Source organism: Asterias rubens, chromosome 7, assembly GCF_902459465.1.
Source record: "Asterias rubens chromosome 7, eAstRub1.3, whole genome shotgun sequence".
NCBI lineage: Eukaryota > Metazoa > Echinodermata > Asteroidea > Forcipulatida > Asteriidae > Asterias > Asterias rubens.
The window spans coordinates 3,447,237-3,470,720 of NC_047068.1; the positions used below are offsets into that span (position 1 = coordinate 3,447,237).

The 23,484-nt window shown below is 36.9% G+C and overlaps 1 protein-coding gene across 1 annotated transcript in view; it reads right to left on the bottom strand.

The window, feature by feature from the left end:
* The window catches only part of LOC117292589, a 47,959-nt gene that overhangs the window by 23,363 nt on the left and 1,112 nt on the right, over positions 1-23,484 (bottom strand). The window contains exons 3-12 of the mRNA XM_033774698.1: positions 19,003-19,299; positions 17,961-18,068; positions 16,949-17,090; positions 16,545-16,793; positions 15,549-15,779; positions 13,634-13,876; positions 9,961-10,203; positions 7,736-7,978; positions 4,144-4,386; positions 464-706 (exon numbers count right to left, since the gene is read on the bottom strand). Coding sequence (XP_033630589.1) covers positions 464-706; positions 4,144-4,386; positions 7,736-7,978; positions 9,961-10,203; positions 13,634-13,876; positions 15,549-15,779; positions 16,545-16,793; positions 16,949-17,090; positions 17,961-18,068; positions 19,003-19,299 — 2,242 coding nt within the window. The remainder of the gene's footprint in view (positions 1-463; positions 707-4,143; positions 4,387-7,735; positions 7,979-9,960; positions 10,204-13,633; positions 13,877-15,548; positions 15,780-16,544; positions 16,794-16,948; positions 17,091-17,960; positions 18,069-19,002; positions 19,300-23,484) is intronic.

Genomic DNA, 23,484 nt, shown 5'->3' on the forward strand with positions numbered 1-23,484 from the left:
TAGGCGTCGGCTTCCTCTTTAAAATGCGTCATGCGTTTATCTAACGCCCTTGCGACCATCGTGCGTCCGCGTATAAACCAGCTTTTAGTAATTTCACATTCGGGCGTAGATTTACAAAAGGGGTTTCAAAACATTTAAGATCAAACAAACATCCTTTTCCCAGAGTTGTACTTTTGTCTATACATAGACTTTAACCGATAATTGTGTATTTGTTTAAAAAGCTAAAACTAATTTAAACAAGCTCTAATGGGTATTTTTGTTGTTCAGATTCGGCATTAAGAATAAATTAAAGCAAAGATTTGATTCATAAAAAATATTAAGTTCTTCAGTTGTCGTGTTTTCTCGCTCCGGTGCGCGCAAGACTTGCACAGTCTATTAGAAAACTGTAATATCTATATATTTGAGATCATCCTTTATTGGCTGTTTCAAATAATTAAAAAAATCCTGATTCTACTCTCCTTACCTTGCACTGTAACCATGAAAACACAAATCTGAGTGTTATTACTGCCATCAGTGGCTGAATACTCTACGAAGTGTACACCAATATCCAAGAGAGTACCAATTGTCACATTGGGTGTGGGTACAACAGGAAGATTAGAGTTGTCAACTGCAGATGGTGATGGCCAGAATGCCTCGCCTGTATCTAGGCCCGTTGTCGTATTAATGGTTTGATCAGCAGGACAGTCGATCACTGGCTTTTCATTATCTTAAAATTGAAAAGAAAAAAATAACTGAAATTTGTGGCATGTTGATGAAAATATTAAAGGTATCGGACAAATTGACTGGCTTTTCGTGATCTTAAAGTGAAAAAGAAATTACTGAGATTTGTAGAATATTGATGAAAATATTAAAGGTTTGGCACAACTTTACTGGCGTTTCATGATCTTAAAAATAAGAAGAAATTACTAAAATTTGAAGCATATTGATAAAACAAATTAAAGAAATTTGACTAATTTTGGATTGGGAGCCAGTGTAGTTGTTTGATTGTGTGTCGTGATAAAGCATTCTACCGACACAATGCCCGAGTTGTCATCAGCAAAGGGTAAAGGTAATCTAATAAATTTGGTGGGTTGGTTGGGATCGGTAGAAAGCTGAATATCCCCTCGACAAAAAATAAAGTAAGGGGGCTCCTCATCTGCACGATGAGAAAGACAGATATTCCAATTAGATGTTAGATTTACATCAAGAATGAAAGTTAGTAATAATATTGAAGTCTTATATAGCGCACGCACCAAAAAAGGTACTCGAGAATATACACACTAGTTCACAAAGATAGAATATTGCAGTGATGAATTTTGAGAATTAGTTAGCGCCTTATAAGGGTATAAAACATGCTACGACACGTTCAGCAGCCAGGAACACCGGGGCGATACCCTTCTCTTTTCGATAAGTGCACTGGGTTCTTTTACATGCGTTACACAACACATGGGACCAACAGTTATGAAATCGCAAATCCACGTCGTGTGAATGCTATCCATGTTACGAAATTACCTGGGTCCCGTGTTGTTCATAACACAGATCGAGACCTCCTCCAAAAAATCGCATTGATGTTATAATCACGGGGAGCCGTCGTCTGAACCGAATACCTGCGATCGTAACGCAGGACCGCTGCGTTAACATGAAGCTCAACGCTGGACTATACTACGATCCGTTTGGCTGGTGGGTTTTGTGGCCGGATTCTGGACCAGCTCAAACTGCGAAGCACAAATATCGTTCAATCGGAAGCAGAATACGTCATTTGGCAAAGCTTTTCGATGTTTTTATTCATCATTTGTAATATCTCATCAATTATTTCATATCTAAACAGCATTTTCATTCAACAATGTAGCGTTTTTAACGAACAAAAATCTATTTGTATCGTCAAATTTTGTGGTTTTTCTTCAACTCAAACCTGACTCGACGTAGCTGGATCACTGCATTTTAAAGACCAGCTCAAACTGCGAAGCACAAACATCGTTCAATCGGAAGCAGAATACGTAATTTGGCAAAGCTTTTCAAAGTTTTAATTCATCATTTGTAATGTCTCATCAATAATTCCATATCTAAAAAGGATTTTCATTCAATAATGTAGCGTTTTTAACATCCACAAATCTATTTGAATCGTCAAATTTTGTGTTTTTCTTCGACTCGAATATATAGGACTCGACGTAGCTGGATCACTGCATTAAGTTGATAGGGGTGTTTTGGCAGAATATGTGGAGGATGCACAAGATTCTTATTTTTTCGTTGAACAAAATTTCAAAAAAATTAGGACTACATTTTGTGTGATAACATTATCACACAAAATATTGGTAAAAGGGTATCATGCATCTTTTTGTAAAATGACAATTCAAGTTTTTGTGCATGATGCATTTTCTGATCATGATAAACTAGTGTTCAATATTCTTTTAGTCCGTCGGGAGGAGGATTACGTTATCGGAATTTTTATTTCTTTATGATGTTTGTAAAATACCCTACATTTTATGTGGCTTAACTGATTTCAATGAAATTGATTTATTTTATTCCTTATAACTGTAAGGTTTTTGTTTTAACTTATAAACCTCTTGCCAGCAGGCCTACCCACCCAAACGAGGGACGTATGTTTACATGTGTGTGTGTGTGCGTGTCGTGTGAATGTTCGCTAAAAAATCACACACGGTAAAGGTGACAGACGGCCGGCCGACATAGCAACAGTCTCGATAGTTTGAGGAATTCAAATCTAAGTGGTAACTTGTGATCAAGCACGTCATTGTACCAGACAATATTCAAATCTAACACCGAATGGCTCTTTGACAACATTACCTCAGTCCTCTGTATAGCAAAAAAAAACTATTCGAATATCCGGTTCATTTCGGATAGTTGGCTAGCGGTAACCGAATACCAAAATTGCACTATTCGCCCAGCACTATTAAACAGCCAATAAAGGATGATCTCAACATTTCAACTATTTCCTTTTTATGGCCAAATGGACATCGTAGATACCGGTTAATAACCATTTTACTCTCAAAAATTGCATTTAGTAATAAATAACTCGAGTCAAAAAGGCACCCGGCCGCGCGGCTTTTTCAGCCAAGAGTCAAAAAAATCTAAGTCTAGTATAATGACCCCTTGACGCCAGTGACGATTGTCCCCTAATTAGTTTTGAACACAGTTCTCCAGCTTTGGCAAACTGAGGGCGCTATTTCCACATCAAAAAGCCGCCACTGACATCACGATTCTTTTGTCCTGCCGGTTTGTTTGACCCCGCGTTTTTCAGAAATTTGGCTAGGAGCGTTCTGGAGAAAAACCATTTTTACCATGTTTTAACGTGAGGTAAGAGACTCGTTATATTTTTGTTATGTTTCCTATGGACTCCAGCTATAGAGTGTGTAAGTCTCGCGCAGATTTGAACTTCCAGGACCACTGTGGTCCCAACCTTATGGAGTTTTACGTTGAATAATTTTGTTTCGTCCATTACTTTAGTTTAATGTAGTTTATGGCCATAAAAATGACATATGTTGTTAAAAATGTAATACTAATTAACAACATATGTAAAGGTAAAAATAAAGTCAACATAATACTGAAGAAAAACCGATATTTAAACTTGACCTCAGGTCAGGTTACTTTTAAAAAATTAAGAATTTTTGCCCATCTCCGATCACGAAACTTACGCAGACGCTTGTTTTGGCCGCGCGGGGTGAAAAACCTTTTCATTGGTCGCTTAGGCGTCAGCTTCCTCTTTAAAATGCGTCATGCGTTTATCTAACGCCTTTGCGACCATCGTGCGTCCGCGTATAAACCAGCTTTTAGTAATTTCACATTCGGGCGTAGATTTACAAAAGGGGTTTCAAAACATTTAAGATCAAACAAACATCCTTTTCCCAGAGTTGTACTTTTGTCTATACATAGACTTTAACCGATATGTGTGTATTTGTTTAAAAAGCTAAAACTAATTTAAATAAGCTCTTATGGGTATTTTTGTTGTTGAGATTCGGCATTAAGAATAAATTAAAGCAAAGATTTGATTCATAAAAAATATTAAGTTCTTCAGTTGTCGTGTTTTCTCGCTCCGGTGCGCGCAAGACTTGCACAGTCTATTAGAAAACTGTAATATCTATATATTTGAGATCATCCTTTATTGGCTGTTTCAAATAATTAAAAAAATCCTGATTCTACTCTCCTTACCTTGCACTGTAACCATGAAAACACAAATTTGAGTGTTATCACTGTCATCAGTGGCTGAATACTCTACGAAGTGTACACCAATATCCAAGAGAGTACCAATTGTCACATTGGGTGTGGGTACAACAGGAAGATTAGAGTTGTCAACTGCAGATGGTAATGGCCAGAATGCCTCGCCTGTATCTAGGCCCGTTGTCGTATTAATGGTTTGATCAGCAGGACAGTCGATCACTGGCTTTTCATTATCTTAAAATTGAAAAGAAAAAAATAACTGAAATTTGTGGCATGTTGATGAAAATGTTAAAGGTATCGGACAAATTTACTGGCTTTTCGTGATCTTAAAGTGAAAAAGAAATTACTGAGATTTGTAGAATATTGATGAAAATATTAAAGGTTTGGCACAACTTTACTGGCGTTTCATGATCTTAAAATTAAGAAGAAATTACTAAAATTTGAAGAAATTGATAAAAAAAATTAAAGAAATTTGACTAATTTTGGATTGGGAGCCAGTGTAGTTGTTTGATTGTGTGTCGTGATAAAGCATTCTACCAACACAATGCCCGAGTTGTCATCAGCAAAAGGTGAAGGTAATCTAATAAATTTGGTGGGTTGGTTGGGATCGGTAGAAAGCTGAATATCCCCTCGACAAAAAATAAAGTAAGGGGGCTCCTCATCTGCATGATGAGAAAGACAGATATTCCAATATGATGTTAGATTTACATCAAGAATGAAAGTTAGTAATAATATTGAAGTCTTATATAGCGCACGCACCAAAAAAGGTACTCGAGAATATACACACTTTCACAAAGATAGAATATTGCAGTGATACCCTCCTCTTTTCGATAAGTGCACTGGGTTATTTTACATGCGTTACACAACACATGGGACCAACAGTTATGAAATCGCAAATCCACGTCGTGTGAATGCTATCCATGTTACGAAATTACCTGGGTCCCGTGTTGTTCATAACACAGATCGAGACCTCCTCCAAAAAATCGCATTGATGTTATAATCACGGGGAGCCATCGTCTGAACCGAATGCCTGCGATCGTAACGCAGGACCGCTGCGTTAACATGAAGCTCAACGCTGGACTATACTACGATCCGTTTGGCTGGTGGGTTTTGTGGCCGGATTCTGGACCAGCTCAAACTGCGAAGCACAAATATCGTTCAATCGGAAGCAGAATACGTCATTTGGCAAAGCTTTTCGATGTTTTTATTCATCATTTGTAATATCTCATCAATTATTTCATATCTAAACAGCATTTTCATTCAACAATGTAGCGTTTTTAACGAACAAAAATCTATTTGTATCGTCAAATTTTGTGGTTTTTCTTCAACTCAAACATGACTCGACGTAGCTGGATCACTGCATTTTAAAGACCAGCTCAAACTGCGAAGCACAAACATCGTTCAATCGGAAGCAGAATATGTAATTTGGCAAAGCTTTTCAAAGTTTTAATTCATCATTTGTAATGTCTCATCAATAATTCCATATCTAAAAAGCATTTTCATTCAATAATGTAGCGTTTTTAACATCCACAAATCTATTTGAATCGTCAAATTTTGTGTTTTTATTCGACTCGAATATATAGGACTCGACGTAGCTGGATCACTGCATTAAGTTGATAGGGGTGTTTTGGCAGAATATGTGGAGGATGCAAAAGATTCTTATTTTTTCGTTGAACAAAATTTCAAAAAAATTAGGACTACATTTTGTGTGATAACATTATCACACAAAATATTGCTAAAAGGGTATCATGCATCTTTTTGTAAAATGACAAATCAAGTTTTTGTGCATGATGCATTTTCTGATCATGATAAACTAGTGTTCAATATTCTTTTAGTCCGTCGGGAGGAGGATTACGTTATCGGAATTTTTATTTCTTTATGATGTTTGTAAAATACCCTACATTTTATGTGGCTTAACTGATTTCAATGAAATTGATTTATTTTATTCCTTATAACTGTAAGGTTTTTGTTTTAACTTCTAAACCTCTTGCCAGCAGGCCTACCCAAACGAGGGACGTATGTTTACATGTGTGAGTGTGTGCGTGTCGTGTGAATGTTCGCTAAAAAATCACACACGGTAAAGGTGACAGACGGCCGGCCGACATAGCAACAGTCTCGATAGTTTGAGGAATTCAAATCTAAGTGGTAACTTGTGATCAAGCACGTCATTGTACCAGAAAATATTCAAATCTAACACCGAATGGCTCTTTGACAACATTACCTCAGTCCTCTGTATAGCAAAAAAAACTATTCGAATATCCGGTTCATTTCGGATAGTTGGCTAGCGGTAACCGAATACCAAAATTTCACTATTCGCCCAGCACTATTAAACAGCCAATAAAGGATGATCTCAACATTTCAACTATTTCCTTTTTATGGCCAAATGGACATCGAAGATACCAGTTAATAACCATTTTACTCTCAAAAATTGCATTTAGTAATAAATAACTCGAGTCAAAAAGGCACCCGGCCGCGCAGCTTTTTCAGCCAAGAGTCAAAAAAATCTAAGTCTAGTATAATGACCCCTTGACGCCAGTGACGATTGTCCCCTAATTAGATTTGAACACAGTTCTCCAGCTTTGGCAAACTGAGGGCGCTATTTCCACATCAAAAAGCCGCCACTGACATCACGATTCTTTTGTCGTGCGGGTTTGTTTGACCCCGCATTTTTCAGAAATTTGGCTAGGAGCGTTCTGGAGAAAAAACATTTTTACCATGTTTTAACGTGAGGTAAGAGACTCGTTATATTTTTGTTATGTTTCCTATGGACTCCAGCTATAGAGTGTGTAAGTCTCGCGCAGATTTGAACTTCCAGGACCACTGTGGTCCCAACCTTATGGAGTTTTACGTTGGAGAGATTTTGTTTCGTCCATTACTTTAGTTTAATGTAGTTTATGGCCATAAAAATGACATATGTTGTTAAAAATGTAATACTAATTAACAACATATGTAAAGGTAAAAATAAAGTCAACATAATACTGAAGAAAAACCGATATTTAAACTTGACCTCAGGTCAGGTTACTTTTAAAAAATTAATAATTTTTGCCCATCTCCGATCACGAAACTTACGCAGACGCTTGTTTTGGCCGCGCGGGGTGAAAAACCTTTTCATTGGTCGCTTAGGCGTCAGCTTCCTCTTTAAAATGCGTCATGCGTTTATCTAACGCCCTTGCGACCATCGTGCGTCCGCGTATAAACCAGCTTTTAGTAATTTCACATTCGGGCGTAGATTTACAAAAGGGGTTTCAAAACATTTAAGATCAAACAAACATCCTTTTCCCAGAGTTGTACTTTTGTCTATACATAGACTTTAACCGATAATTGTGTATTTGTTTAAAAAGCTAAAACTAATTTAAACAAGCTCTAATGGGTATTTTTGTTGTTCAGATTCGGCATTAAGAATAAATTAAAGCAAAGATTTGATTCATAAAAAATATTAAGTTCTTCAGTTGTCGTGTTTTCTCGCTCCGGTGCGCGCAAGACTTGCACAGTCTATTAGAAAACTGTAATATCTATATATTTGAGATCATCCTTTATTGGCTGTTTCAAATAATTAAAAAAATCCTGATTCTACTCTCCTTACCTTGCACTGTAACCATGAAAACACAAATCTGAGTGTTATTACTGCCATCAGTGGCTGAATACTCTACGAAGTGTACACCAATGTCCAAGGGAGTACCAATTGTCACATTGGGTGTGGGTACAACAGTAAGATTAGAGTTGTCAACTGCAGATGGTGATGGCCAGAATGCCTCGCCTGTATCTAGGCCCGTTGTCGTATTAATGGTTTGATCAGCAGGACAGTCGATCACTGGCTTTTCATTATCTTAAAGTTAAAAAGAAATTACTGAGATTTGTAGAATATTGATGAAAATATTAAAGGTTTGGCACAACTTTACTGGCGTTTCATGATCTTAAAATTAAGAAGAAATTACTAAAATTTGAAGCATATTGATTATAAAAAAATTAAAGAAATTTGACTAATTTTGGATTGGGAGCCAGTGTAGTTGTTTGATTGTGTGTCGTGATAAAGCATTCTACCGACACAATGCCCGAGTTGTCATCAGCAAAAGGTGAAGGTAATCTAATAAATTTGGTGGGTTGGTTGGGATCGGTAGAAAGCTGAATATCCCCTCGACAAAAAATAAAGTAAGGGGGCTCCTCATCTGCACGATGAGAAAGACAGATATTCCAATATGATGTTAGATTTACATCAAGAATGAAAGTTAGTAATAATATTGAAGTCTTATATAGCGCACGCACCAAAAAAGGTACTCCAGAATATACACACTTTCACAAAGATAGATATTGCAGTGATGAATTTTGAGAATTAGTTAGCGCCTTATAAGGGTATAAAACATGCTACGACACGTTCAGCAGCCAGGACCACCGGGGCGATACCCTTCTCTTTTCGATAAGTGCACTGGGTTCTTTTACATGCGTTACACAACACATGGGACCAACAGTTATGAAATCGCAAATCCACGTCGTGTGAATGCTATCCATGTTACGAAATTACCTGGGTCCCGTGTTGTTCATAACACAGATCGAGACCTCCTCCAAAAAATCGCATTGATGTTATAATCACGGGGAGCCATCGTCTGAACCGAATGCCTGCGATCGTAACGCAGGATCGCTGCGTTAACATGAAGCTCAACGCTGGACTATACTACGATCCGTTTGGCTGGTGGGTTTTGTGGCCGGATTCTGGACCAGCTCAAACTGCGAAGCACAAATATCGTTCAATCGGAAGCAGAATACGTCATTTGGCAAAGCTTTTCGATGTTTTTATTCATCATTTGTAATATCTCATCAATTATTTCATATCTAAACAGCATTTTCATTCAACAATGTAGCGTTTTTAACGAACAAAAATCTATTTGTATCGTCAAATTTTGTGGTTTTTCTTCAACTCAAACATGACTCGACGTAGCTGGATCACTGCATTTTAAAGACCAGCTCAAACTGCGAAGCACAAACATCGTTCAATCGGAAGCAGAATATGTAATTTGGCAAAGCTTTTCAAAGTTTTAATTCATCATTTGTAATGTCTCATCAATAATTCCATATCTAAAAAGCATTTTCATTCAATAATGTAGCGTTTTTAACATCCACAAATCTATTTGAATCGTCAAATTTTGTGTTTTTCTTCGACTCGAATATATAGGACTCGACGTAGCTGGATCACTGCATTAAGTTGATAGGGGTGTTTTGGCAGAAAAAGTGGAGGTAAAAATAAAGTCAACATAATACTGAAGAAAAACCGATATTTAAACTTGACCTCAGGTCAGGTTACTTTTAAAAAATTAAGAATTTTTGCCCATCTCCGATCACGAAACTTACGCAGACGCTTGTTTTGGCCGCGCGGGGTGAAAAACCTTTTCATTGGTCGCTTAGGCGTCGGCTTCCTCTTTAAAATGCGTCATGTGTTTATCTAACGCCCTTGCGACCATCGTGCGTCCGCGTATAAACTAGCTTTTAGTAGTTTCACATTCGGGCGTAGATTTACAAGAGGGGTTTCAAAACATTTAAGATCAAACAAACATCCTTTTCCCAGAGTTGTACTTTTGTCTATACATAGACTTTAACCGATAATTGTGTATTTGTTTAAAAAGCTAAAACTAATTTAAACAAGCTTTAAGATTTGATTCATAAAAAATATTAAGTTCTTCAGTTGTCGTGTTTTCTCGCTCCGGTGCGCGCAAGACTTGCACAGTCTATTAGAAAACTGTAATATCTATATATTTGAGATCATCCTTTATTGGCTGTTTAAAATAATTTTAAAAATCCTGATTCTACTCTCCTTACCTTGCACAGTAACCATGAAAACACAAATTTGAGTGTTATCACTGTCATCAGTGGCTGAATACTCTACGAAGTGTACACCAATATCCAAGAGAGTACCAATTGTCACATTGGGTGTGGGTACAACAGGAAGATTAGAGTTGTCAACTGCAGATGGTAATGGCCAGAATGCCTCGCCTGTATCTAGGCCCGTTGTCGTATTAATGGTTTGATCAGCAGGACAGTCGATCACTGGCTTTTCATTATCTTAAAATTGAAAAGAAAAAAATAACTGAAATTTGTGGCATGTTGATGAAAATGTTAAAGGTATCGGACAAATTTACTGGCTTTTCGTGATCTTAAAGTGAAAAAGAAATTACTGAGATTTGTAGAATATTGATGAAAATATTAAAGGTTTGGCACAACTTTACTGGCGTTTCATGATCTTAAAATTAAGAAGAAATTACTAAAATTTGAAGAAATTGATAAAAAAAATTAAAGAAATTTGACTAATTTTGGATTGGGAGCCAGTGTAGTTGTTTGATTGTGTGTCGTGATAAAGCATTCTACCAACACAATGCCCGAGTTGTCATCAGCAAAAGGTGAAGGTAATCTAATAAATTTGGTGGGTTGGTTGGGATCGGTAGAAAGCTGAATATCCCCTCGACAAAAAATAAAGTAAGGGGGCTCCTCATCTGCATGATGAGAAAGACAGATATTCCAATATGATGTTAGATTTACATCAAGAATGAAAGTTAGTAATAATATTGAAGTCTTATATAGCGCACGCACCAAAAAAGTTACTCCAGAATATACACACTTTCACAAAGATAGAATATTGCAGTGATGAATTTTGAGAATTAGTTAGCGCCTTATAAGGGTATACAACGAGCTACGACACGTTCAGCAGCCAGGAACACCGGGGCGATACCCTTCTCTTGTCGATAAGTGCACTGGGTTCTTTTACATGCGTTGTACAACAAATGGGACCAACAGTTATGAAATCGCAAATCCACGTCGTGTGAATGCTATCCATGTTACGAAATTACCTGGGTCCCGTGTTGTTCATAACACAGATCGAGACCTACTCCAAAAAATCGCATTGCTGTTATAGTCACGGGGAGCCATCGTCTGAACCGAATGCCTGCGATCGTAACGCAGGACCGCTGCGTTAACATGAAGCTCAACGCTGGACTATACTACGATCCGTTTGGCTGGTGGGTTTTGTGGCCGGATTCTGGACCAGCTCAAACTGCGAAGCACAAATATCGTTCAATCGGAAGCAGAATACGCCATTTGGCAAAGCTTTTTAATGTTTTTATTCATCATTTGTAATATCTCATCAATTATTTCATATCTAAACAGCATATTCATTCAACAATGTAGCGTTTCTAACGAACAAAAATCTATTTGTATCGTCAAATTTTGTGGTTTTTCTTCAACTCAAACATGACTCGACGTAGCTGGATCACTGCATTTTAAAGACCAGCTCAAACTGCGAAGCACAAACATCGTTCAATCGGACGCGGAATACGTAATTTGGCAAAGCTTTTCAAAGTTTTAATTCATCATTTGTAATGTCTCATCAATAATTCCATATCTAAAAAGCATTTTCATTCAATAATGTAGCGTTTTTAACATCCACAAATCTATTTGAATCGTCAAATTTTGTGTTTTTCTTCGACTCGAATATAACGGACTCGCTGTAGCTGGATCACTGCATTAAGTTGATAGGGGTGTTTTGGCAGAATATGTGGAGGATGCAAAAGATTCTTATTTTTTCGTTGAACAAAATTTCAAAAAAATTAGGACAACATTTTGTGTGATAACATTATCACACAAAATATTGCTAAAAGGGTATCATGCATCTTTTTGTAAAATGACAAATCAAGTTTTTGTGCATGATGCATTTTCTGATCATGATAAACTAGTGTTCAATATTCTTTTAGTCCGTCGGGAGGAGGATTACGTTATCGGAATTTTTATTTCTTTATGATGTTTGTAAAATACCCTACATTTTATGTGGCTTAACTGATTTCAATGAAATTGATTTATTTTATTCCTTATAACTGTAAGGTTTTTGTTTTAACTTCTAAACCTCTTGCCAGCAGGCCTACCCAAACGAGGGACGTATGTTTACATGTGTGAGTGTGTGCGTGTCGTGTGAATGTTCGCTAAAAAATCACACACGGTAAAGGTGACAGACGGCCGGCCGACATAGCAACAGTCTCGATAGTTTGAGGAATTCAAATCTAAGTGGTAACTTGTGATCAAGCACGTCATTGTACCAGAAAATATTCAAATCTAACACCGAATGGCTCTTTGACAACATTACCTCAGTCCTCTGTATAGCAAAAAAAACTATTCGAATATCCGGTTCATTTCGGATAGTTGGCTAGCGGTAACCGAATACCAAAATTTCACTATTCGCCCAGCACTATTAAACAGCCAATAAAGGATGATCTCAACATTTCAACTATTTCCTTTTTATGGCCAAATGGACATCGAAGATACCAGTTAATAACCATTTTACTCTCAAAAATTGCATTTAGTAATAAATAACTCGAGTCAAAAAGGCACCCGGCCGCGCAGCTTTTTCAGCCAAGAGTCAAAAAAATCTAAGTCTAGTATAATGACCCCTTGACGCCAGTGACGATTGTCCCCTAATTAGATTTGAACACAGTTCTCCAGCTTTGGCAAACTGAGGGCGCTATTTCCACATCAAAAAGCCGCCACTGACATCACGATTCTTTTGTCGTGCGGGTTTGTTTGACCCCGCGTTTTTCAGAAATTTGGCTAGGAGCGTTCTGGAGAAAAAACATTTTTACCATGTTTTAACGTGAGGTAAGAGACTCGTTATATTTTTGTTATGTTTCCTACGGACTCCAGCTATAGAGTGTGTAAGTCTCGCGCAGATTTGAACTTCCAGGACCACTGTGGTCCCAACCTTATGGAGTTTTACGTTGGAGAGATTTTGTTTCGTCCATTACTTTAGTTTAATGTAGTTTATGGCCATAAAAATGACATATGTTGTTAAAAATGTAATACTAATTAAAAACATATGTAAAGGTAAAAATAAAGTCAACATAATACTGAAGAAAAACCGATATTTAAACTTGACCTCAGGTCAGGTTACTTTTAAAAAATTAATAATTTTTGCCCATCTCCGATCACGAAACTTACGCAGACGCTTGTTTTGGCCGCGCGGGGTGAAAAACCTTTTCATTGGTCGCTTAGGCGTCAGCTTCCTCTTTAAAATGCGTCATGCGTTTATCTAACGCCCTTGCGACCATCGTGCGTCCGCGTATAAACCAGCTTTTAGTAATTTCACATTCGGGCGTAGATTTACAAAAGGGGTTTCAAAACATTTAAGATCAAACAAACATCCTTTTCCCAGAGTTGTACTTTTGTCTATACATAGACTTTAACCGATAATTGTGTATTTGTTTAAAAAGCTAAAACTAATTTAAACAAGCTCTAATGGGTATTTTTGTTGTTCAGATTCGGCATTAAGAATAAATTAAAGCAAAGATTTGATTCATAACAAATATTAAGTTCTTCAGTTGTCGTGTTTTCTCGCTCCGGTGCGCGCAAGACTTGCACAGTCTATTAGAAAACTGTAATATCTATATATTTGAGATCATCCTTTATTGGCTGTTTAAAATAATTAAAAAAATCCTGATTCTACTCTCCTTACCTTGCACTGTAACCATGAAAACACAAATCTGAGTGTTATTACTGCCATCAGTGGCTGAATACTCTACGAAGTGTACACCAATGTCCAAGGGAGTACCAATTGTCACATTGGGTGTGGGTACAACAGTAAGATTAGAGTTGTCAACTGCAGATGGTGATGGCCAGAATGCCTCGCCTGTATCTAGGCCCGTTGTCGTATTAATGGTTTGATCAGCAGGACAGTCGATCACTGGCTTTTCATTATCTTAAAATTGAAAAGAAAAAAATAACTGAAATTTGTGGCATGTTGATGAAAATGTTAAAGGTATCGGACAAATTTACTGGCTTTTCGTGATCTTAAAGTTAAAAAGAAATTACTGAGATTTGTAGAATATTGATGAAAATATTAAAGGTTTGGCACAACTTTACTGGCGTTTCATGATCTTAAAATTAAGAAGAAATTACTAAAATTTGAAGAAATTGATAAAAAAAATTAAAGAAATTTGACTAATTTTGGATTGGGAGCCAGTGTAGTTGTTTGATTGTGTGTCGTGATAAAGCATTCTACCAACACAATGCCCGAGTTGTCATCAGCAAAAGGTGAAGGTAATCTAATAAATTTGGTGGGTTGGTTGGGATCGGTAGAAAGCTGAATATCCCCTCGACAAAAAATAAAGTAAGGGGGCTCCTCATCTGCATGATGAGAAAGACAGATATTCCAATATGATGTTAGATTTACATCAAGAATGAAAGTTAGTAATAATATTGAAGTCTTATATAGCGCACGCACCAAAAAAGTTACTCCAGAATATACACACTTTCACAAAGATAGAATATTGCAGTGATGAATTTTGAGAATTAGTTAGCGCCTTATAAGGGTATACAACGAGCTACGACACGTTCAGCAGCCAGGAACACCGGGGCGATACCCTTCTCTTTTCGATAAGTGCACTGGGTTCTTTTACATGCGTTGTACAACAAATGGGACCAACAGTTATGAAATCGCAAATCCACGTCATGTGAATGCTTTCCATGTTACGAAATTACCTGGGTCCCGTGTTGTTCATAACACAGATCGAGACCTACTCCAAAAAATCGCATTGCTGTTATAGTCACGGGGAGCCATCGTCTGAACCGAATGCCTGCGATCGTAACGCAGGACCGCTGCGTTAACATGAAGCTCAACGCTGGACTATACTACGATCCGTTTGGCTGGTGGGTTTTGTGGCCGGATTTGACATCATCAGTCTTCAAACTCCAAGTGAAAGTTGTAGAAGAGACAGTCATAGCTTAAGAGAGGTGTTCTAATGACCTATTCTTCTGGTTTTACTCCAAACCTATGGGGTGCAAGATGTCTCAGCTAGCAAATACATCGCGATATTTAATCGATATTGCGATATATCGCGATATATCGATATTTCGATTAAAACCAAATCCATCCGATATCTAAATCTTTTCCAAATTAATATCGCGATATTCGATAATATTGTGTTATCGCCCAAGCTTAGTCGAGATTTCTGGATCCTGTACAGGTGACCTGGTCCAGATGCGCTACTGCTTAGGGCCAATCCCACTAACACTGAAGTTTTGGTGTACGACAGATCTACTTGCTAGGTTCGGTGTATTAGAGCCACACTGGTTGACCAAGCTCATACCCTGTCTTGTTGTGCATCTGCTGGAAAAGCAACTAGTGTGTGAAAGGGCACCGGACAGGGATCCGCACGACTGACCCCTCATGAGACAGCATGACCCTGAACGGGGCAGCAGCTCCAGAGAACTGAACTGTGGGTACCAGGGCGTTTTTGAGTGGTACTGACGTAGCCCAATCATGTTCATCCTAGATGTATACTCAGGGAAATGATATTGGCGCCTGAAACCCCAAACCCATCTGATCTAACAGCAGCTACTACAAGACATACCAAAGGGGCAAAGCTTACCAACAACGTCAACTTCAAAAGAGCATGTCAGAACCAGATTGTTGATTCCAAACCACTGCTGATATGTCACTCTCTGTGAACCAATTGGAAACGCCTCTCTAGAAACGGCGGTCTTTGTAAAGTTTGTCTCGTCCCATCCGGTTAGATCTGGTTCTTGCCAGTTGACTCTGGCTGTACTCGAGCCACGATCAGTTGAGATCGTCACATTCAACGGGCAGACTAGATCAACCTCTGTATATAAGGAAACAAAGAGGGAGACTGCCATGATTGGTAGAATAGCACAGTTGAGCGACAACACAAGGTCACAATATTGATTTGTGTAAATTTCATTTACAAACCGATTTGACTTGGTTTGGCCATAAATATAATTTTTAAGATCTTAGAAAGGAAAAAAATTCATAAATACCCTAGACAGTTTCTCTACTCCTTTTGATGGAGAGCGCGTCACGTGGGTGTGCATAAACCTTTTGTTAATGACCGGTAAAAAGTGTTATTCATATGCGTGACACGCGAGCTTGCACCTGTTCTTATAAGACAGTTTCTTCATTCTTATTGGTCGAGAGCAACGGCTGAAACAGTTGTGCCACATCATGCGATACACCCGACGCCCACAGCACTCCCTCTCATTACTGGAGGGGTGGTGTGTTTAAAGAAATCATTTAACAATTATAATTTTTGCATTTATTTTACTTTTTGACCAGAAAGTGATGATGTTTTTGACCGAAAAGGTATTTATGAATGGGAATCAAAGTGTGTTGAATCGGTTTTCAACTAGTGGTTTAAACCCGCCGAGGCCTGGTTCTTTATAATTTACCTCTTACCTTACCAAATTACCAAGAACCTCGCCTCGTTGGGATTAAACCACTAGTTGAAAACCTCTTCACCACACATTGATTCCCTTAAGTAATATGGGTGTTTGAACAGTCTGATGCATGGTCTAAGCAAATAAAAGTAATAAAAACTTAATAGTATTAAAACATAATACATTCAAGGCACCTGTGACTGTGACAGTGAAGTTACAGGAATACTGATTTCCAGACGTGTCTGTTCCAATGTACATCACCTCCGTATCTCCAACTGAGAAAGTTCCGAATCCATCTTGTTGTTGACAATCACTGTCAATGGTTGCTGAGCAATCAAACTCCACATCAACAGGCCCTCTATTATTTAGGAAGACTGGAGGGATCCATGAATAAAGAACCGGATTGGTCGATCTTGTAGGAAGTATGACGTCGTCAGGGCAACCTTGATTGGAAAGAAATTCAGTAGCTATATGTAAGACGGATTTTAACAATAACTAATGATTTACTGAACCTTGCAACTGTCACACTAATTGTAGACCCTCTATTGAAGCTGTATCAAGATAGAATCAGAAAGCTGAGTTTTGAAATAAGACTAACCAAGGATCAAGCTGTGGATTAAGCTGAAGAGCCAGCGGCCTCTTGTGCCGATATTGGTACGCTCGTCGATGTTCACAATGTCATCTGTCAGTGATCCAGCTACACTGTGGTAGGTGTCACCATTGCCAGCATTGTATCCAACCTTAAAAGTTGAAAGTATAAATCAGACCTAAGATTATATCAATAACAATTAGGCCACTTTAATATCAATTAAAGTTGTTGACGACAGTGCTGGTCGGTGCGAGGGATGCATTTGAAATATGAAATATTATTTAATTATTATTATTGTTATTATTGTACAGCATTATTATTTTACAGTTTTGTTAATTTGTTATTATTATTATATAACATTTTTTCAAAATAAAAGTATCTCTCTGGACTTTCCTCTTGTTAGTAACTAATGCTGTCTTGGAGCCCGAAGTGCAGTGGAAACGATTAAAGATGCTATGTCAGATTTTTGGCCGATTTGACCCCAAAATTTTGATTTAAAATTTAATAGGTATTTTGATGTGGGTCGAGAAAGTTACAAGCTTTCATATGAGCCATTGCTCGAAAAAGTCCGCCAATTATTAGTAGCAGTGAAATAAAGTGCTCAAAATTAGTTTTTGTCGGGATCCCGACAATATATCATGTGACCAATTCTTATGTGTTTTATAAGAAACGTTTTAAATTTTTGTCATGGTTCCTGACCATTAAAAGTAAAAGTTTAACTTTTTTTCGTTAGAGCTGGTGATACTCTTTGAAATACCATTCACTCAAAAAAATATATTTTTTAATGTTTGGGGCCAAAACTCTGACATAGCATCTTTAAGCCAAGAGGGCACAGTAACAAGAGGGCGCTGTTCAATGGCGACCACCCATGTGATTAAGTATACAGATGACACTACCCTGACTGGTAAAATCTTCTCTAGCGATTAAACCCACTGCCGAAAGGAACTTGTAGATAATTTTGTTCATCGTTGTAATCCAAACTGTTCAATTCTCAACGTTTGGGATACAAGGGGTGACATACCTGTGCATACGGCTGGCGTCCTGCCGCTGCCCATCTTATCTCTTTGTAATTATAAATCACAAAAGACTGTGCACCATCCGTCAGTAAAACAGCTTGTAATGTATTAGTCTGCATTTGGGAAAGAAAAGGTATTTGGGTAAGATACATATTGGAATTTATACAAATAATTGGGAGCTAAAAGTATTTAGCACTTATAGCAGCTCAACAAGCTGGGCTACTGGTGGGTCAATCTTTCTTTTTATAGAAATAACAAAGAGAGTAAACCCAGAACTGGGGCGCTGGTGTCTTTTAGCCCCCTTGTTGGGCTGTTATGGCTTTCTCTTATAATGTAACGGCGACTATGATCAGACATGTCAGATGATAAGCTTGATGTTGAACATGGACCTCGCACAAAAACTAAGTATGGTGACTGAGCTTTCGCGGTTGCAGAGCCACGATTGTGGTAAAGTCTACCCCAGGACATTCGTGGAGCCGCAACGGTTTCATGTTTCAAGAGAAAGTTGAAAACCTATTTTTTTTAAACTGAACTGATTTCCACTTTATGGACATTATTTTTTCTGCATGTCTCTGTTGCCTTTGTCATGTAAGTCTTTTTATAGTGTGCATTTTGCGGTCGCAGAGGAGATCTTACCTTTTTTTCCAATTCTGTCTCCTTTTTATCTGTATAGTGGGATTAATTTACTCTGGGTCCAGAGACGCTTATTTTTTTGTATTTTATTCTGTATAATATGAATGTTTGTAATGCAAGGTTTTTACTAAATTGCTACTTTTTTAACTGCTGTGTATTTTTTAAAAAAACATCTTGCTATTTTTGCTCATGTTTTTTAATCCTGCATTTTAATGTTTTTCTTGACTGTACAGCGCTTTGAAACAGTGTTAAAGCGTCTTATAAATGCATTTAAGTTAGGTTAAGTTAAGTTAAGTTAAGTTAAGTTTAGTTAAGTTAAAAGAGAGCCATAGCAGCCCAACAATGTGTGCTACTGTACTTCTTACAGCGCCCAAGTTATGGGTCTACCAAAAGTGTACGTTAATTTTGTCTTACTATGGTTATGTCGTTGGTGCTGTAGGCTGGAACTTCGTACCAAGTTGCTATTAACATCCACGATGCTCTGAAACCAAACTGGTCACTTCCTTGTCTGACAACCGCCTCTCCACGCTCAAATATAACCTCATTGTCAGAGGTCCGAACATATGGAAGGTACGTCACTTTCCCAGTCGTTGTTTCTGATATGTCCATATCGCTCCAAAAGACTGCAAGAATTGGAATAGCCCATGGAAAGGGCTGAGGACTGAACACAGTCGTGCCTTCTCCAAATGAAATTAAGCCATTGGTGGACACCTTAAAGAAACAAAAGAGACACAGCAAAAATGTTAGAATTTACGAGTCATAGTTTACCCAGATATCAGGTGTGGAGGCTACAATTTCCATCCATATCCCGATGGTTGTCACTGCGCAGTCTGCGCTCCAGCTGGGCCTGGGGCTTTAAAACAACATTAAAATTAAGCGCGGGGGAACAAGGGGACCTGAGGATGTTTAGTTACTTCACGTGGCCCACACACTTTGGCTGGGATTGTTGTTGGCTGGCCGAGATTGTCGTAGCTCTCTAAAAGTAGATTTATTAATGTTCATTTTTGTTATGAAGGTCGGGAAATGGAGTTTACCCTCAATATATTTTATAGAACTACTAAATCTTTGCTTTTTAAGGATGAAGTTCATTACAGAACTTCATCCAAAATCCTCACAAAAAGAGTACAAAAACTGCTGACCAAAAGTTATTATACATTGTATCCACATGTTACCACAAGGGTAACATGAATACATATTATTTTAATACAAAGTGACCACCTGAAGATACATGTAGGCTAATCATAATGGTTTCTAAACAAACACACTACTTACAGACTTTTTGCATATATGTTCCCATCAGGGTGACTTAAATGTATGGAAATACAGAGTGACAAGCTTATTAGAACAATTTCTATGTAAACTCATTGTTTTAAGGGAGTTTTCAGAGAAAACCCACTTCCTCATTGCTATAAATTCTCTTGGTCGATTGGAAAGGTTTAGTGTCCCTCAAGGACTGCTAGTCCTGAGCCATGGCCTTTACAGTGACTTTGTGGGTCAAGTTGAGGTAAAATGATACAAGGAGAAATTCCTTTGTCAGCGATTGGTAGTGACCAATAGCAAACATCAAATTCAAACTTAATTGTACACATGTTCAGTGAACTTTTAAACTAACCAATCGGAGATTGGTCTAGCGTCAGTGACTAGTAAAGTTAGGGGTTTAAAAGGGGATGCACAGAGGATTAGGAGTGATTCCGAATTGATGAGCACAGTGGTGAATTGAAACCTGTGAGATGGAAGATTTTGGTCATCGTAGCCATAGCTCAGGATGAGTTTTTGATCTAAGATGTTTTAAGTTGTAGTTTTAACAGTTAGTAATTTTGGAGTCGATATTTTATTGTACTGATTTTGTTGTATTTCTTGTGTTTAAATGCGAGTTAATTCTAGTACAAGTGTATAATGCTTCCTCAAGAAACTTGTGTTCAATCCAAATATCTAGAATAGTGTGACTGTGATTACGTTAACCTTTCTTACAATAAGGAGAAACAATGTTAGGTTTTACTGAGATGGAACTGATTGTTTTTGTTGTCTCACGCTTCAATTGTACTGAGAGTTACTCCATTTTATTCTTATATAGCTTCCATATCAGCCTGAGTATGGAACGCGTTGATGATGATGTGTTAAAAAGAGAAGCATTGGCTGAAAGTGTTCAGGTTAGCTTCTAACTTCTTGTATTAACTTGATTATTCATATTTTTATGATGTGTTAAAAAGAGAAGCATTGGCTGAAAGTGTTCAGGTTAGTTTCTAACTTCTTGTATTAACTTGATTAGTCATATTTTTATGATGTGTTAAAAAGAGAAGCATTGGCTGAAAGTGTTCAGGTTAGTTTCTAACTTCTTGTATTAACTTGATTATTCATATTTTTATGATGTGTTAAAAAGAGAAGCATTGGCTGAAAGTGTTCAGGTTAGCTTCTAACTTCTTGTATTAACTTGATTAGTCATATTTTTATGATGTGTTAAAAGAGAAGCATTGGCTGAAAGTGTTCAGGTTAGCTTCTAACTTCTTGTATTAACTTGATTAGTCATATTTTTATGATGTGTTAAAAAGAGAAGCATTGGCTGAAAGTGTTCAGGTTAGCTTCTAACTTCTTGTATTAACTTGATTAGTCATATTTTTATGATGTGTTAAAAAGAGAAGCATTGGCTGAAAGTGTTCAGGTTAGCTTCTAACTTCTTGTATTAACTTGATTAGTCATATTTTTATGATGTGTTAAAAAGAGAAGCATTGGCTGAAAGTGTTCAGGTTAGCTTCTAACTTCTTGTATTAACTTGATTAGTCATATTTATATGATGTGTTAAAAAGAGAAGCATTGGCTGAAAGTGTTCAGGTTAGCTTCTAACTTCTTGTATTAACTTGATTAGTCATATTTTTATGATGTGTTAAAAAAAGAAGCATTGGCTGAAAGTGTTCAGGTTAGTTTCTAACTTCTTGTATTAACTTGATTAGTCATATTTTTATGATGTGTTAAAAAGAGAAGCATTGGCTGAAAGTGTTCAGGTTAGCTTCTAACTTCTTGTATTCACTTGATTATTCATATTTTTATGATGTGTTAAAAAGAGAAGCATTGGCTGAAAGTGTTCAGGTTAGCTTCTAACTTCTTGTATTAACTTGATTAGTCATATTTTTATGATGTGTTAAAAAGAGAAGCATTGGCTGAAAGTGTTCAGGTTAGCTTCTAACTTCTTGTATTAACTTGATTATTCATATTTTTATGATGTGTTAAAAAGAGAAGCATTGGCTGAAAGTGTTCAGGTTAGTTTCTAACTTCTTGTATTAACTTGATTATTCATATTTTTATGATGTGTTAAAAAGAGAAGCATTGGCTGAAAGTGTTCAGGTTAGCTTCTAACTTCTTGTATTAACTTGATTATTCATATTTTTATGATGTGTTAAAAAGAGAAGCATTGGCTGAAAGTGTTCAGGTTAGCTTCTAACTTCTTGTATTAACTTGATTATTCATATTTTTATGATGTGTTAAAAAGAGAAGCATTGGCTGAAAGTGTTCAGGTTAGCTTCTAACTTCTTGTATTAACTTGATTATTCATATTATTATGATGTGTTAAAAAGAGAAGCATTGGCTGAAAGTGTTCAGGTTAGCTTCTAACTTCTTGTATTAACTTGATTATTCATATTTTTATGATGTGTTAAAAAGAGAAGCATTGGCTGAAAGTGTTCAGGTTAGCTTCTAACTTCTTGTATTAACTTGATTATTCATATTTTTATGATGTGTTAAAAAGAGAAGCATTGGCTGAAAGTGTTCAGGTTAGCTTCTAACTTCTTGTATTAACTTGATTATTCATATTTTTATGATGTGTTAAAAAGAGAAGCATTGGCTGAAAGTGTTCAGGTTAGCTTCTAACTTCTTGTATTAACTTGATTAGTCATATTTTTATGATGTGTTAAAAAGAGAAGCATTGGCTGAAAGTGTTCAGGTTAGCTTCTAACTTCTTGTATTAACTTGATTATTCATATTTTTATGATGCGTTAAAAAGAGAAGCATTGGCTGAAAGTGTTCAGGTTAGCTTCTAACTTCTTGTATTAACTTGATTATTCATATTTTTATGATGTGTTAAAAAGAGAAGCATTGGCTGAAAGTGTTCAGGTTAGCTTCTAACTTCTTGTATTAACTTGATTATTCATATTTTTATGATGTGTTAAAAAGAGAAGCATCGGCTGAAAGTGTTCAGGTTAGCTTCTAACTTCTTGTATTAACTTGATTAGTCATATTTTTGTATTGCATTTCTTCTAATTTAAAGTGGTTTACAGTCAAACTCTACTTTTAGAGAAATGGTTTTGATTGAGATATGTTAAATCAAATTACTTTATTTTGAGGTAATTATGTAGTTAGTGTTTATTGTAGCACACTGCACCATAGTTTAAAGAGTTGTAACCAGTAGCATCACAATGTTTTCATGTTGCCCTTGTGCGTGTAGTAATGCATAAATCCATATGTGAGTCCTGGGTTTTGATGACAAGGACGAAGCTCATAACAACTATCCAACATTGTTAGTAATTTGTCATGATAAGTAAAAGTTACTGTTTTATGGTTTGTTTTGATTCTCAGTGAAGGTTGTTCACAAAGTGACCTTTGAACTACTGGTGTACTAGTGTTTAGCTCAGTTTATGATAATGTAATAATGATGTGTATTCTAGACCCTTGTTTTCTATTTTACTCTCTATTTACAAGGGCCTGTTTTCTGTTTGAGTTTGTTTTCTATATTAAGTTGTTTTGAATATTGTCTGCGTTTCTAGCTCAGATCCAAGTCAGGTCTGTATCAGTTTAAGTCTATTTGAATAAAGTCTTTGAACAGTTTTGTAAGTCAGAACAACTCTTTTGTGTGCATCTGTAGAGTCGTATTGAGTTTACCCGTTGAAACCCTGTGTGAAACCTTAC